This window comes from Ailuropoda melanoleuca, chromosome 9 (genome assembly GCF_002007445.2).
Source record: "Ailuropoda melanoleuca isolate Jingjing chromosome 9, ASM200744v2, whole genome shotgun sequence".
Lineage (NCBI taxonomy): Eukaryota > Metazoa > Chordata > Mammalia > Carnivora > Ursidae > Ailuropoda > Ailuropoda melanoleuca.
Genome location: NC_048226.1, coordinates 66,864,312 through 66,878,576, shown reverse-complemented (window position 1 = coordinate 66,878,576; position 14,265 = coordinate 66,864,312). Strand labels below are relative to the sequence as shown.

Sequence of the window (14,265 nt, the reverse complement as noted above, 5' to 3'; positions counted from 1 at the left end):
AAACAACTCCTAACAGTAAAAAGGCAGCAATGCACTCTGGCCACAGAGCTGACGTGTCATGAACATGTTATTCTTCTTCATTAAATAGCTACTAAGGAACTGTTATTTGTAAGCCGCTACTATTCCAGGTAAATAAAAATTTCAGGAAATGAAAGAGATGGTTACAAAATTCTGTGATTCTGTTGGTGAATTCTATAGTTTCCTGAAACTCAGAACAATCTAGTGTCTTAGAACTACTTATCAAGAAGCAAGGGTAACAAAGAGGGTACTAGTCCTCCTGTTAGGTAAGGCAGGAAAGTGAGAGTGAGTGACTGAGAAAGCAGAGGCAGGATGTTAAGAAAGAAACTTAAGGAATAACCCTGCAGCAAAAGAGCATCAAAATTTGAATGAAAGAGGGGCGCCTGGGTGGCACAGCGGTTAAGCGTCTGATTTCGGATCAGGGCGTGATCCCGGCGTTATGGGATCAAGCCCCACATCAGGCTCCTCTGCTATGAGCCTGCTTCTTCCTCTCCCTCTCCCCCTGCGTGTGTTCCCTCTCTCGCTGGCTGTCTCTATCTCTGTCGAATAAATAAATAAAATCTTTAAAAAAAAAATTTGAATGAAAGACATTTTTGAGGGCTCTGGACTCAATCTGTTCTTACATCATGAAACAAACGCACATACACATATAGCCTAAGTTTTCTAGGACACTAAACACTGAAAGTGTACATTCCATAACAGGCTACAACAACGATTAATAACAAGTGAAGTTTTCGTTTTGCCAAGCTCATTAGAAGTTACCTGGTGGTAAATCAGGATCTGTGGGAGCAGCCTGCTGAATTCTTCGGGGTTTTACTGATGATTTCGTGTTCTCAGTAGTACTACGATTGGTAGAATTAGAACCACAGCTTTCATGGTCATCCTATTTTTATTTTAAAGAAAAGAAAAGTATCAACCACCATTCATGAATTAAGAAAGGTTTTTATAGTTGAATATATACAATTTATGGTTACTAAATTTGATTAGCTAGACTCTAATTTTTTAGCTCTAAAAAATCTGTGTAACCAAACAATTCTTATAATTTGCATTCTCAAACAGCATTTAAAAGTAACTAGTAGTTTAATACCCATCACCAGCCTATCCCATTCCCCCACGCCCCGCCCCTCTGAAGCCCTCAGTTTGTTTCCCAGAGTCCACAGTCTCTCATGGCTCATGGTGATGGGTATTAAGGAGGGCATGTATTGCATGGTGCACTTGGTGTTATACGCAAGTAATGAATCATGGAACTTTACATCAAAAACTAGGGATGTACTGTATGGTGACTAACATAATAAAAAATTATTATTAAAAAAAAACTAGTAGTTTAAATCACAAATTCTTCCTTTCTTGAGTTGGTATCTAAACAAACTACATAATTAAAAAAAAAATTCTTACATATGGCTTTTACAAAAGAAGACTATTTAACATAAGTTTTTAAACGCTTTCCACCTGAATACAAAATAAAGGGAAAGAGGGCAACCCTCTAGGGTCCCCTCCCTCCTCAGAAGCTTTGTACTGTCACTTTGCTTTTGCTGTCCACCACTCTGACTGATCTATCTTTTCATTCTTCCAAGAACTGTGGGCACCGATGGAGAAAAAAATCTTGTTAACACTTATGGGAGCTCCTCAGGGATCTCCACCATCATTAAGGACAACTAACCAATAAGGTCCTCAAACTCCAAATAGTGGTTCAGATGGAGCCTCACATGGTGGTCAAACCAGACATCTACAGGCAACCCCTTGATAGATCGGGATGAGAGGAACCCTGACTGCCACCCCATCCAACACCCCCCACCAGTAGGAAGTAGCTATGACCTGTCTTTGCCCTTCTTCCCCAACAGCAGTTAGGGTTATCTGTTCAGATGGGTAATGATGGATAGCTGGAAGGCAGGCAGGCAGGCAGGCAGAGACAAGGCACCCCCACCCTAAGAGGAAACCACCCTTAAAAGGATTCTATGCCACCCTGGAAGGAGCCCTCCACCCTTTCCCATATGATAGATAAGTGACAAAAATCTGATTGGATGACAGGTGCAGGGAGGGTTAATCAGATTAAAACAGCCTGCCAACAAGCCCACAAAACCCCCTAGACTTAGAAACTCCCTCTCAGGTCCCCTCCCTCCTTGGGAGCTTTGTACTATCACTTTGCTATCACTCAATAAACCTTACTTTGGTGCCCACCAATAATAATAATAATAATAATAATAATAATAATAATAAATAAAAAGGATCTTAATTTTCCCCCATATTTTGTTTATATGTTAAGGCCCTCAGTATTTTGTGTGTTAAATTTAAGAAGACAGCTTGGATTCTTAATCATCTTAATGATTAATCTTAGTCATCCTTAGACTCCTTTGCATCCTACTTAGTTATGTTTACTGAATTATTATCCACATTAGATATAAGGTTTCATTAGGCTTTGATATGAGTAAGAAAAACTTCAACAAAACACATTTTTGAAATATATTCCCTTATTTACACAATGCAGACAGTACTCTTTTCCTGCCCTGATTCAACAAAAGTTTATATAATAATCTTATGTGCTAATTGTTGGATGTACAAAGACAAATCAGATTTAATACCTGTCCTCAAGGATTTCAGGATCTATTGAAAACATATATAACCAGTTCTACAGAGTACTTTTTGTTTAAGTTAGCAACAGAAAGACAATCATTTTATTTGCAAGAACTAGAGAGGTCAGGATCATAAAAATGAGTATAGGAATGTTCTAGGTTAAGATTGGAGGCTAAATGGAGTGAAACCATAAGCACAAGCAAAACAGTATATATGTATGTAGCATGTACAAGGAATAATGATTAGTCAAACAAAGCCAATGTACACAATGTTTAAGATGAAAGAACCATACCAGAAGCTAAAGGCATGAACCAGTTCAATAAAAATGAGGTAACATTAAGAACTATAAAGATGTTCTCAGTCTTCATTCTAGTTGCCATGTTTCAAGATTCGGTAATTAGGATGCCAGTAACATATAAGAAAGGAGATTTAGTAGTACTAGTAGAGAGAGAGGAGTAGGAGCAGTAAATGAATAGTTCAAAGAGTGAAAAAGAAATTAAAGTGGAAACAAACATAGATTGCTCTTTCAAAATCTGTCATCTTCTTATCCTATCTTTGGGATAAAAGAGCACATTCTGCCTAAAGGAAAGAAATATGAGGAAAGACAAAGGTAAAAATATATGGGCACCTGGGTGGCTCAGTCAGTTAAGCGTCTGACTCTTGATTTTGGCTCAGGTTATGATCTCAGGGTCGTGAGATCAAATCCCGAATCAGTTTCCACGCTGGAGATGGAGGCTGCTTAAGATTCTCTCTCTCCCCTTCTCCGTTTGCCCCTCCCCCTCCCTCCCCCCTCTTAAAAAAAATTTTTCATTACAAAGGATAACCAATGGTGTACTGTGCCTCCTCAATTCATTAATCAATAATAAAACTATTCTATAACACAAGAATGGTAATTGTTTTTCTATTTTATATATTTGAAGACAAAATTTCAAGATTAAAAAGGAAAATCACTAAATTTACCAATCTAATAGGACACTAGAACAAGAACAATAAGACCTTTAGACAACAAAAATTCTTATTCAATACCATACTAAGAGAATAAAACAATTATATAAGATGAATCTTTTACAAGATAACATGGCTTCAGATGCTAGTGATATATTAGCAAAAGAAAAAAATTTATGTTTGAAGCTTCAATACAAGCAGAAAGTAAAAGATCTGCTATCATAAAGAAAATTCTCACATGAACTTATGTTCATTTGAAGTTAATGCAAAACAAACTTTACAGTGTTTCATTCCACAAAACAACTTCACTATTCAATCTTTATAATGACCTCTTCTGTTATTTTGGGGGATGTTATCGTCTCCAAATACTAAAAGACTACTACTGTGAATAAAACCTTACTGTAATTACTTTTAGTTCAGCTTACATCCTTAAAAATGTCTGTAGTCATACACTTCTGCACAACGTTAACATTAAAAGCACACTATTAATTTTTGAAACATATGGTTGTCTCAAAAGCCCAGAAGTAAAACATGTTCATTAAAGAAATGTGAAAAAGTTCCAAGTGAACTGCCAAAACTAGCATAATTATGAAAATATTTAACACTGAAACCATCTGAAATCACATACTGTATATAGATTACAGTGATGTCATAATAAACATTCCAGCCAAAATGCACTAAAACTACTGCAGTCCAATAAATCTGGCATACATGAGATGACAAACATTTTAAAGCAAAAGAACAAGTTTTTATTTTTTAAAAGTTATTAGCAGCAAAAAAGGGTAAAGTGCATAGACTAAACATAAGATTTCAAATAGTTAAAAAAAAACAACAGTGAATAAAGCTTCCCTACAAACTATAAATTTTATTATTCAAAAGAAAAAACTAATTTGTTTAAACAAAATTTATAATAAACCTGAAATTTTAGTGTGCTTTAAAAATGACCATTAATGATGGTACTCACAGGAATATATACTATAAAACAAACACTACCAAATGTGCAAATGCAAATAATTCTTAGTTATGGTTAGGAAATAAGGGTTGCATATATAATTAGAGAGTAATCCTTTTGATAACTTGAACTTGTTTTCATTTCAATTACATTTTAATTGTATCAATTATAAGTCAGCTTCCATCCAAATCCTAACCCAACTACATTAAATAAAAATAAAGCAAAACAAAAATTACAATATTTACCATTAAAACTGGAATTACTTCCATCACTATGAGTTCACCATCTGCTTCTAACCAGTATACATCACTTTGGACACATTTTACTTCATTGAAAGTCTCCAATTTCTAATAAAAGAAACCCTGTTCTCAAAAATACCAGCTAAAATGTTTTGAGATAATTTTTAAACCCAAACACATTACAGTTGTATCTTTCTTATTTAGGTTGCAATTTTTCTCAAAATGTCTGGTAAGTATATTTCATGGCAAAAGAATGTTTTCTCTTGGGGACCACATAGCTATTTCTGAAAATACTGCCCTTTGCTCCTCATGAAACAAGTAAGAATGTCATTTCCTTACAAAAGTTTCTAACAGAGGGAAAATGTGGTGAACACTGTAGGTAAATAGATTCATTACTTTCATACTGGCAGATCATAGGATCAGGTGGCATACTTTTCACCTTAGCCCTCATAAGGGGGAGTCAATTAAAACTTGAAACCCATCAACTCCCACATTCACAATGGTATGAATAAGATTGAGAACATGACTTAAAACAGGTGGCTGAATCATTCCAACTCCTTGTTTAAAAACAGACAAAGAGGTTAAAATGTAAGAAAAGGATTAAAGAAAAAAAAAATTGAAAGGTAGAATTAAGAAGTTATGTGCTTTACACTCTTCAGCCTTGTGGCATGCAGACAAGCAGAAAAGGACTGAGGCTTACCTGGAAGCTCTGGTCACCAAAAACTACTGAAATACAGAGTGAGGGCCTTGCAAATGAACTACTACAGAACTCGTAGGGACACGCACCTTTATCCTCTGCAGTAGCAAGTACACTGGCAATTGTCAAATGCAATAAAGAATCTCTAAGAGTAAACCTGACTTCAGAGACTCAGCCAAATAAAGTCACCAAAGCCGGGTTATACTTGGAGAACACCAGAAAGAGCCAGGGAAAACACATTCACTAACTTTCATGGTAAAAATGGGAATCTCTGGCTCACCTCTACCCTGACAGCAATACTACTCAACTTAATTTTAGTCATTAAAAAAAAAAAAAAACCTAGCACATTTAAGAAGGGATGTATGCCCTCAATCTCTTCACACATCAACTTTACCCACAGAAGAGGCTGCTTCCATCTTTTCTCTCATCAAGGGTGAGAATAACTAGTTGGGCAGAGCAAGAAGAGAAGAAAGTTGATGCCCCCTTACATTCCTTTGCTTGCTCCTCTCAAGGAGGAATAGCTAATCTGACAGGCCAAAGCTGACCATTTATTAGGCCACATTTTAATAATGAAAGACATCACCACTAACTGTAAACTGTGGTGGGGCTTGTCTTCTATCTTTGAGATCCATGCTACTCCAGTAACAGGACCAGAGCCATTTACCCCAGATTAGCCATCTCTCTGACTTCTTTTCACACACACACACAGCCTGACCTAAGATACTGGCCCAGCCAGAAAACTGCACAGCAACACATTTAAGGAAAATCTGTCCTATATTATTGCCTAGGACATCCCCTTCCCTCATATCACAAGGCATATATCACGTTGCCAAACTCTCCTCCTTCTCTCTTTTTTAGGCCACTGGATTGCACTGGTTAGACCCACTCATATTTGGAAGGTGAAACAGGAGAAATTAACAGAGGAAACAACAAAAGCATATACAGAGGCATTCTGCCAAAACAATCTACTATCTAATTTTTCCCAGAATTCACAAAGGGGTACGGGGGGATTGGGTGCTTGATTAGATTAATAAAACTGTACTTCTCTTACATATAACTTCCTTCAGCAAGAAAGACCTGATCAATGTGTATGTATGTGTTAGACATCTAGAGAGAAAATTAGTGCAAATAAGGGTGCCTACTTGAGGAACAATCCTTTTATGCATAAAAAGGTTAAGAGCAATGTAGGTTAGTCAGCAATCATATATGTCACAAAGAAACAATAATGACCTTTATTGAATACTTACATGAGCCAGGCCAGGCCTCAAGTATTTTAAGGATGAGGAAATTAGAGCTTAAGAGGTGCCAAGGTCAAAAAGATAGGAAGTGACTGAGCTGGGATAAACAACCCAGCTCTGTCTGGCTGAAAAGCCCTTCCTTATTATAAGCCCTTTCCTAAACTTGAAAGAAAGACCAAAAAGCAGGGAGAAAGAGAAAGAAGAAAGGCAGAGAGGGAGGAAAAAGACAAATAGAAAAAAATTTTTTATATTTATGGCACTTCCAATGTGTCACCTACTGCTAATGACATTACACTCATCCTCCTAATCCTCTTAACAACCCTATGAATTAGACACTATCCCTCATGCAAAAGTATCTCCATTTAAAGTTGAGGAAATTAAGGCATAGAGAGATTAAATGGTTCAAAATCACACTGGTATTAAATCACATAATCCTAACCACAGTTGCTCTACTTCCTCCCTATGAGAAAAGGCCACCTAACAGTGCAGTACTGAGACAATATATTTGGAAGAGGGACTGATCTCAGTGAGCTTTAGGAAAATGTCACGAAGAACATGAGGTTTGAAAAGCCTGTGCCTTCCAGGACAAAAAAAAAAGGGGGAGAGGGGAGATTGAACCATGAAAGGTAGGAAGGAAGAAATCATGTGTCCTATTGAAGAGAATAAGTAGTCCAATTTAATTAAAGTAGAGAACAATGAAACATGAGGCTATAGAAAGCTAGAGTAAATGATCTCTACCGTGAATATCTTCCTTCCAGGAATCTAAGCTTTATTCTACACATCAGTCAATGAAAATTAGGAGTGGAAGATTAACAAAATGAAGTACTTGACTCAGGAAGAAGAATCTTCTGGTTATGTGACAGAAAGCAAAAGCAGAGATACCAACAATTTACAGATTATTAAAGTTTAGAAATCAGATGATGTGGGAAGTAGTAATAAAAATGGTTTTAAATGCTTGCACCTAAGAGTCAACATGTATAGAATTAAAAAAACTGCAAATGACTGTTCCTTTTCCCTTACCCCCATTAAAAAAAAAAAAATCCTCTGTCCTTTACATCCAAATTCAGTCAACAAAACTACCATCTTTTCAGTCTAAGAAAATGAAACGTGAACTTTCAGATCTCTACTCTAACTTTGTAAAATGATGCTAATAAGCTTTGAAATTTTCAGGGCAGAGTGATGCTTAACCATGAACCATACAGGATGCCACTGCTAAGCTCCAGACTATCCAGGAACTAACCATCTAATTTTTTAAATCTAATTTTATAGTAAATAGTAGACTCCTTTTTGGGTATGTAGCATTTCTGGTGAAGGCACATCAATACGCCAATATGCACATCCACAAGGGAACTGAACATGTACAAATCAAGATCAAAACAGCAATCAGAGTTAAAGATTTGGGGTTCATCCAAATAGAAGCAATATTTGAAGCTACTAGATTTCCAATAAACAGAAAGATAAGGATTAATGCTCCTAAAATATGGCAGACCAGATAAGTGGAAACATTTGGGGCTGAGGGATGCTAACGATAAAGTAAAAAAAAAAAAAAGAAAGAAAGAAAAAAACTTTTAGCCAGGTTCAAAGTAGTGAGTCAGACTGAGGAAGAGACACAGTTATGCTCAAGGTATAAGAGCTGACTGAGGCAGGTGAGGAATAAAGAAGACTCAAATTGGTCCAAATATGGCAGTAGACCATTACCAGGCTCAACACTTGAAACCAATAATGTAGTAAAACATCCAACTCTTGAAAAGAGGTCAAAAAGAGCTACTGCCAACTGCTGCCTAGAACTTAACAAGAAGCTGCATGGCAAGCGAGTCAGAGGAAACAAACCTCACAAATAAGAACTGACACAAGTAACTTTGTATCACCCAATATCAACACCCAGGAGCCCTGAACTGCCAAAGTAAGACTTGGCTCCAGAGAAGCCAGAACAACTGTAAAACTTCTAGACAAGAAGGGACGAGCAAAAAGCCATGAGGGAGAAAAGGTGATAAAACAGATAGTGACCCCATTCAAAGTAACTTTACAAACCACTATTCTAAAACACAAAAAGCAATCCAATGCCAAGACGGCTAAAGAAAACAATGACATTCACTCACAGTAATATTAATCTTCTAGAACAGACTTAGAAGTTTTAAAAATAAATGTATTAAAATCCTCACAGAGTGATATGAACGAATAATATCTATACATACACACACACATACACACACACACACCCCAGACAAAAAGTAGAGAGATGGCCCCTCCTGCAGCATTATGATTATAGAACTATATTAAATTTAAACAAACCAACAGAACAAAAGAGAGCCCAGAAACAGATCCAGATAGATAGGAATATTTGGAATATGACAGAGGTGGCATTATAAATCAGTGGGGAAGAAAAATTATTCAAATCGTACAAGAACCAGTTAGCCATAATCCTGCCTTACACTACACATGAAAACACACACACACGCACAAATACACATATATATTCTAATAATTTAATTTCTAACCATTCAGTATTAATTTGTTTTCTTCCTATCTCCAAATAAAGAAAATTACTTAATTTAAGGGCTCAATTTGGGTTTTACTTAAGCAAGGTATCTGGGTATCTGATAATTTAACACCAAATAATACTTTACCTTTCCAAATTATCTATTCCTACATAAAGATAATATAAATATACACAAAACTATACTGTCCACACTGAAAATGTCAACTCAACATAAATGTCTGCGGGCTCTCTAAATTTGAGTAATCACAAACATGTTAATTCCTATCATACCAATCTAGAAAAAGTAATACATAGTATTTAGGCTCTTTTAATGGAATTAAATGTCAATTTGGGGATGGTCACATACTTTAAAACAAGGGTAGGCAGACGTTTTCTATAAGGGTCCAGACAATAAAAATTTAGGTTTGCAATCTATATATATAGTCTGTTGCAACTATTCAATTCTGCCATTGCCCGTTGAAAAACAAAAACAGCCATAGACAATATGTAAACAAATAAGACTGGCTGTGTTTCAAAAAACCTTTATTTACCAAAATAAATAGACTATAGTTTGATGGCCTCTGCTTTAAAACATTTGTCCTAATAAAAATGTACAGGATAAACATTTATCCAACTTGAAATTGCATTATAACCCAGTGTTTTCATCATGTAAGGCAAAAAATTCAGACCACCTCCACAGCTAGGGAGGAAAAAGCACAGAATTTTTGCTTGGCAAAAGTACTGCCAAGAAGACAAGGCATTTCAACTATTATCACTTTGGCTAACTTCTAACAAAAGGGTAAAGGTTTAAAAAGAGGAAAGCAAGTGGCATTAATAAAATAGGCTTAAGTGTCCAGCAGAAATAGAAATATATAGAAATATATGAACACTTCTGCAAGGAAATAATATATGTAACTACAGCATATTATCAAAACAACATATTCTAAATACATGTAAGTGTAAAAGTTATAATGTTGCCAACATGGTAAAAGAAGATCTAAAAGTAACCTGGGAAAAAGCATGGGTGAAAAAACTGCAAACATCATATGTAATTCGAAAAGGGGAGAAACTCCCAGAATATCCTAATATTCTAATATGAAAATATGCATTTCAGATAAATTTTCACTGAAGCACAGAATTTTCCCAATAGTACCATGAGTACATTCTCAATAGTACTACTAAAGTCAACTGAGATTTTAAAGAATCTTAAAGGTTTTAAAGGAATGACATAAAGATTAAGAAGTATTTAATTATATACTATAACATTAGCAAGTACAAAATTCACAAATTCTTAAATATTCAGATTATAATGACTCCTTTGCTTTAGCTATGAAAGGGACTTTTACTCCTAAAGAAGTGGTGTAATACTAAATATGCTGTTTTTAAAAGGGGGGGGGGAATAAAGGAAAAACTCAACAGCTATGATGTTTACCATATTCCTGTTTCAATAAGAAACACTTGTTTATTTTGTACTTGAAACCCCCTAACATCTATTCTATATTTGAGTGTCCATTTATACTCATGCTTTAAACAATGGTCAAGAAAAGACGTAAATACCTTTAACTGTTACAAGAAAACAATGTATTCTTTATTAAAAAATAATTTATATATCTAATAAACTTGTTTTTCAGAGCTCATACTCTAAAGTTTTTCTCATTTGAAAAAGAGGAATAATGATAATTTTTTATTTCATAAAGGTGTATCCAATCTCTTATTGGTTTCTCTCTGATACATGAAAATTTTCTGTTAACATGAACTTACTTAATACAGAAAACCCTAAATAACATTTTCCCCTTCTATGACATTGCTGTTTGCCTTGTAGATATTAGAATAATTTTATAAATAATGATATTTCCTATTTTCCCCATAAAACAAATGCAATTCAGAGGCAAATAATAGTGTTAATTAATATGATACTAAAATTGAGAATCAGATCTAATTTGCAGGGATGTCTGCATTTAGACAAGTTGAGGCAAACAATAAAACTGCCAGGAGAGTTAAAGAGTGCACTGTTACACGGGTGTGAGCCTAGACTTCGGGAAGATCTCAACAACTAACTGAATACTGATCAGAAGCACCACCTCTCTGTGTGCGGATGCACAAAATAACCATCGACACCAAACAAGATTCTCTCAAAATCACTCCATCTTTGGACAGTGTGGACAAATTTAATTCTCCACCAAAAAGATACCAAATCTGAATATTACAGTATTTATAAACATCTCAAATTATAAGGACAAAAATTAACTTACTAGTAATACTACAGATCATTACAGAAGTTTGAAGAGTAGTTCTATTAGAGTAGTAAGGGAAGAAGCCAGATTACAGTGGGTTAAAGAGTAAATGGTTGTTGTGTAAACTGGGACAGGAAAAGACTCCATTAAGTCTAGACATAAAAAAGAGCCTAAAGATAGTAAAACAGAATGGAGGTGGTAGCGGATCATATTTAGAGTACTCGACACAATGGTATGCAGGAGATACCACCAGCTGATAAGTGGGAAAAGAGTCCTCCACGACAGAACATTATTTACAAAGGAATTTTTTTTAAACAGATAAGTCATAGTGTAAAATAATATTCTAAGTATTATGGGTACAAACAATGCAAGAAGTTTTATATTCATTGTTCATAATCACAAACATCCTATAAGATAGTCATCTAACAAATGAGGAAATTAAAGTTCATAAGGATAAATAGCTTATCAAAAGTGGAAACTTCTGACAAATATTAGAGAGTTTGTTAAAGTCTTGAAATTTTGAGTTCAAAAAAGGAAGAAATTACTTTAAGCTGTTTCTATTACTCTCACTAAAATAATTTCATCTTCTCAGAGTTAGCCATTTTTCTCTCATTCCAATTCTTGCTGTACTCTTTTGAACAGAAAATAGATAGAGCTGTTATTAGAAATGCCTGGCATAAGTAGATAAGCAGAAGTTAACCCAAAGGTTAAATCTAGAAATCAGAATTGTTAAGCAAAGAAAGCAGCAAAGACTTTCCCAAACAAACAAAAGCTGAAAGAATCTGCAGCAAGATGAAATCCACTACAAAAAATATTCAAGGCAGTTCTTCAAGCTTCATAAAATGCAGCTAGATGAAAACTTTGATCTATATGAAGAAATTAAGAATGCCAGAAGTAACTCTGTTCTTATTTTTTCATTTCTTAAAACAGACTGTTCAAAATAATCATAACAACATACTGCAGATTTATAATATATATAGAAGAGCTATAACAACATTAGCACAAGTGATGGCAAGCGATAAAGAGAAGCATACTGTTGTAAGCATGCTAAAGTAAAGAATAATATTGACATTACCAATGAAGTGGTATATTATTATTTGAAAGTAGATGATGTAAGTTAAACATGCATATTGTTAACCCTAGAGCAACCACTAAAAAATGAAGAGTTAACAAATAAAGCAATAACAAAGAAAAAAGGAATGCTCAAATATACTCAGCTAATCCCAAAAAGGCAGGAAAAGAAAAAAGGAATAAGAATTAGATGGGACAAATAGAAAACAAAAAGACATTTGACTTAAGACCAATCTTACTAAAAGCCACATAAAATATAAATAATCTAAAACACTCCAATTAATAAGCAGAAACTGTCAGACTAGTAAAACCCAACTCTAATCTGTCTACGGAAAACTCAGTTCAGGTATAGACTCAGTAGTTTCTAAGTACTAGATACCCCGAGTTTCAAAAAAAAAAAAAAAAAAGACAAAATGAAAAAGTTCAAGAAAAAAAGAAAATTAGCAGTATCTAATCATCAGAAGGAAAATCAGAGAACAGTTGCATTTTATGAATTGAAAAGGAAACTACAGACTAGCTTGTGAACCAAAGAAAAGTAAAAAACTAGAAGCTGCAGTCTGTGTTCTTCATTATTGTTAATGCCAGACAACACACTGAGATGGCTTAAGGCTAAAAGGGAAAAGAGAACATGCAACCACAACCAAGCTGTAAAGTCTCAAACCAGCATTGTTTTCTGTTTGTAGCACTTAACATATAAATTATAGAGTCCACAACACTGAACACTATAATTAAGGATGCACTGGCACTTCTATTACAACCCCGTATTTTCATTTATTCATAACATTCTTAGAAAGCCCTTCATAAAAATAAAAGACTTTATTACTTGTTTGAATCCAAATGTGACTTTTCTTCTTCCTAAGACAGCAGAGATATGAGAGAATGAAAATACCATTTTCAGCTCTAAAGAATAAAAGTGAAAAACTTTCCAAAGATATAACAAATACAATAGGACCCTCAAAAACATCCAATATGGCAAAAAAGAATTAAAATTTCCTCAGTAAGTTTAATTTTTTTTAAACCAAAAATCCAGTTTATGCCAAGTTTGGTTTTCATATGGCATATATTTTAAGCTTATACATACAATCATAAAAGAGTCTATGATTTAAATAAGTAGATGTATTTTGTTTAAGCAAGAAGAAAGAAGTTTAGAGTCCTAAAAAGATGGAGGAGAAGTAGGGGTCCCCTTTATCAGCTGGTCCCCTGAGTCGAGCTGGATATGTACCAGACCATCTTGAAAACCCATGGAATCACCCTGAGATGCAGGAAGATACATCCAGATCTCTACAAATGAGTATCTCCAGCGCTGAGTATTGAGGTACGAAGCAGGGAGCCGTGAATCTGCGCAGAGATATCGGAAGATAAATGGAAGGGGAAGGGAGCTCGAGCACCGGGAAGAGGTAGCCACATGCACTGGGGAGCGAGCCAGACTCGCGGACTGGCACCATTGAGAGAGCAGACTGAGAACGTGAGCCTGGGAATGCACGCAACCGGACTGAAAACCGGAGCTCCCAAGCGCTCACTGGAACTGAACTAAATCCAGGAGATCAGGAGTGGGCGCAGCCAGACTGACAACTGGAACTCCAGAGAACACACTCAAACTAGACAGAAACCAAGAGCTCGGGAGCGCGCGCACAACCTGACTGAAAACCGGCGCACCGGAACACACTCGAACCACACTGAAAAACAGAGCTCAGGAGCACGTGTGGGAACCGGGGCGCCTGGCGGTGCTAGAAAAACAAAGGACAGAGACATGCAGATGCTGGAAATGAGGGCTAGGACACCGGCTGTGGAGTGCAGAACCCAGGATGCTGCAGGGTTTTT

At 35.6% G+C, this 14,265-nt stretch overlaps 1 protein-coding gene across 14 annotated transcripts in view; it reads right to left on the bottom strand.

Annotated features, from left to right (window-relative positions):
* Window positions 1-14,265, bottom strand: part of VPS13B (vacuolar protein sorting 13 homolog B) — a 768,204-nt gene that overhangs the window by 702,129 nt on the left and 51,810 nt on the right. For all 14 annotated transcript variants that reach the window (XM_034668364.1, XM_019810220.2, XM_034668365.1 and 11 more), the window contains one exon: window positions 781-901. In XM_034668364.1, coding sequence (XP_034524255.1) covers window positions 781-901 — 121 coding nt within the window. The remainder of the gene's footprint in view (window positions 1-780; window positions 902-14,265) is intronic.